This window comes from Myotis davidii, unplaced genomic scaffold (genome assembly GCF_000327345.1).
Source record: "Myotis davidii unplaced genomic scaffold, ASM32734v1 scaffold240, whole genome shotgun sequence".
Lineage (NCBI taxonomy): Eukaryota > Metazoa > Chordata > Mammalia > Chiroptera > Vespertilionidae > Myotis > Myotis davidii.
In genome coordinates, this window is record NW_006292334.1 from 142,563 (window position 1) to 145,147 (window position 2,585).

A 2,585-nucleotide genomic window follows, 5' to 3' on the forward strand; every position below is an offset into this window, starting at 1 on the left:
CCGCCCCTGTAGGCAGCTGCCTGGCTGGAGGTCTGGAAAAGGCTGTTCCCAAGGTGGTGAGTCATTGGTCCCTGGCTCCCCCTGCTCTCCTGCCCCGGCCCCTCCTACAGGCCCCAGGGACTGGCTGTTTGCAAGCAAGGCAGCATTTTTCTTTGCTTGTTGGCTTCAAAGTGCTGACCTCCTTGTCTCCTAAGTGAAGGGGCCAAGCCGAGGAGGGTTCCTGTCTAAAATCACATGACCAGCGGGGCTTTCATTTCTCCCAGTGCTGTCTCTCTTGGCCAGTCTTTTTGGGGCAGACACTCCTCTCCCACCTCATTTCCCTCCTTAAATTCTTGGCTGCTTCCTCTAGAGAGGAACCTTCTCGCCTCCGTGATTTCCGTGGAATGAGGTAGAGAGAGTGGGTCCGACATTCTGATGAAGGCAGGCGAGTGAGCGGCAGGGGAGTAGCAGCCGTGTGGGTGTCGGAAGGCGTTCCTGCCACCCCCAAATGCCCAGGACCTCCCACCTACCTCCGTGCCCCAGTCTGTGTGTGACTGAGGAGGAAAGGACGTGGTCATGAGAAGAGGCTAGGAATGAAACCATGAGGGTTTGGGGTGAGACCCTCTCCTTCACATCTGCGTTGCCATGGCTACACTGGTGCGTGCACCTGATCAGACTTGCCAGTTAGGTCCCTGTGCTGTTCCCAGGTTGTGGGGCTGGGGCTGAGGAATACTCCCGGGCATTTAGCGCCACAGAGGTGGGTGGATCGGCCCTCACTTGGGCACAAACTAAGTATCCAGTAGACCAGGAGTGGGAAACCTTTTTTCTGTGAAGGGCCATTTGGATATTTATAACATCATTCACTTAATGTAATTCACTTAATATAAAGTCTTGTTGCTATGAAAAAAGCTCCCAGATGTATTCAATTTCGAGTTGTTGTGCAGCACACACAAGGCCTGCGGTTGCCTTGGCAGGGCCCGACCACATGATTTCTTGGTCCTTATATGGCCCGCAGGCTGGACGTTCCCCACTCCTGCCTTAGACAGTAACCTCGAGTGCTTCTCGCTGCAGCAGCTGCCTTCACCTCCCCCTCCTCCTCCTCCTCTTCCTCCTCCTCCTCTTCCTCCTCTTCCTCCTCCTCCGGAGCACTGCTGACCCCTGAGCACTGCTGACCCCTGCCCTCCGCCCAGGGGGAGCACTGAGGCTCTCAGCCCCCTCCTCAGAGCCTCCAGCTCCATTTATGCTCCGACTTACTGAAGCAGCTGGGCCCGAGGCTTTCCGACCAGGAGGTTGGTGGCCCAGCTCAGGTTTTCCTTGTGCTGCTGAGCAAGCATCTTGTTTCAGGAGATCCTTCCTGCCTGGCCCTCCGTTTCCCTGCATCTGAGGGGAAGTCATGCGAACAGCCCCTCTGCCCTCCGCGGGCAGGGCCAGCCAAGCTGCTCGTGGTGGATTGATTGCTCCTGTGCTTTGCACCTGGGATTAGAAGCGCGTCTTAGCCAGGGTTTATGTGCGGGAGTCCTGCACGTCCGTGGATGAGAGGGTGTCCCGACGGTATCTCTGGCCCACAATATTGTCGCTGCTTCCTTAGCGGGGGTGTTTCCGGACCACACAGGCGGTATAGATTTGAACGCCAAACCCCCATGGAAGCAAACCTCAGGTTATGCATTTCAAGGGATAATCTGTTTTCAGCCTCCCCCCGAGGTGAGCAGACGTGGTCTCCTCCTCTGCGTTGGTGTCAGTCTCTGGTCTCTTCTCTCTCTGAGGCTACAGTCCTTTCCGGTCCTAGTTTACACCCTAGTGTCGGGTCTCAGGCTCCTCCCAGGCGCCATCTTCTGTTCCCACCTGGACACGAACACCTTGGCCCCAGCCTCACCTGGCCGCTCGTTCATTCCGCGAGCATTTCCTGAGCGCCACGTGCCAGGCACAGCAGTAGGCACTGCCACATGAACATACGCCGGCCATTGATTTCTAACAGTAACTCTGGGAGGGTCAGTATTTTTATCCTCATTTTACAGGTGAGGCAGCTAAAGCTCAGGGTCCGCCCTGCCCAGAGGCAGTGCAGCTAGTGAGAGTCAGGCCGCCTGCAGGGCAGGCCCCTGTCCCACCGAGCTCCTCCTGCTCTGTGCCAGCGGGACCCCACGGGAAGGCCCTTCATTTCACGGTTCCTGTTCTATCCTCTCTCTGGCAGCTGGGTGTTCGATGCGTCCCTGACCCCTGGGTCTGCCCAGGGCCCCAGCGGGTCTTACCTTCACCTCTAAATTCCGTCTCTTCTCGCCTCCCACAGGAAGGATATTTAACAAACCCGAGGAGCCTCTGGGAAGACTATCCACACGTGTACCTCCCGTGAGTATTCTCATGGCTTGGTCTCCGGGGAGGAACCAGCCGGTCCTCTGGCTCTGTCCCCCAGAATGTGTCTAGAACAGCTGGAAGGAGGACCCGTCACCTAGCCTGTTAGGGCACAGCCTGGTGGAGGGCCGCTGGTCTGGGTGCGTCTTCCTCCCAGTCTGCTGGCCTGGGGACTCCCACAGTGAAGTGTCGCCTGCACTGGCCCGTCACAGAGGAGTCTCAGCTTGGCTGCTGGACAGAACACCGTGGGCTGGGGGGTG

At 57.8% G+C, this 2,585-nt stretch overlaps 1 protein-coding gene across 1 annotated transcript in view; it reads left to right on the forward strand.

Annotated features, from left to right (window-relative positions):
• Positions 1 to 2,585, forward strand: part of TRAM2 (translocation associated membrane protein 2) — a 79,218-nt gene that overhangs the window by 63,769 nt on the left and 12,864 nt on the right. The window contains exon 5 of the mRNA XM_015565307.1: positions 2,264 to 2,322. Within this exon, the coding sequence (XP_015420793.1) occupies positions 2,264 to 2,322 (59 nt within the window). The remainder of the gene's footprint in view (positions 1 to 2,263; positions 2,323 to 2,585) is intronic.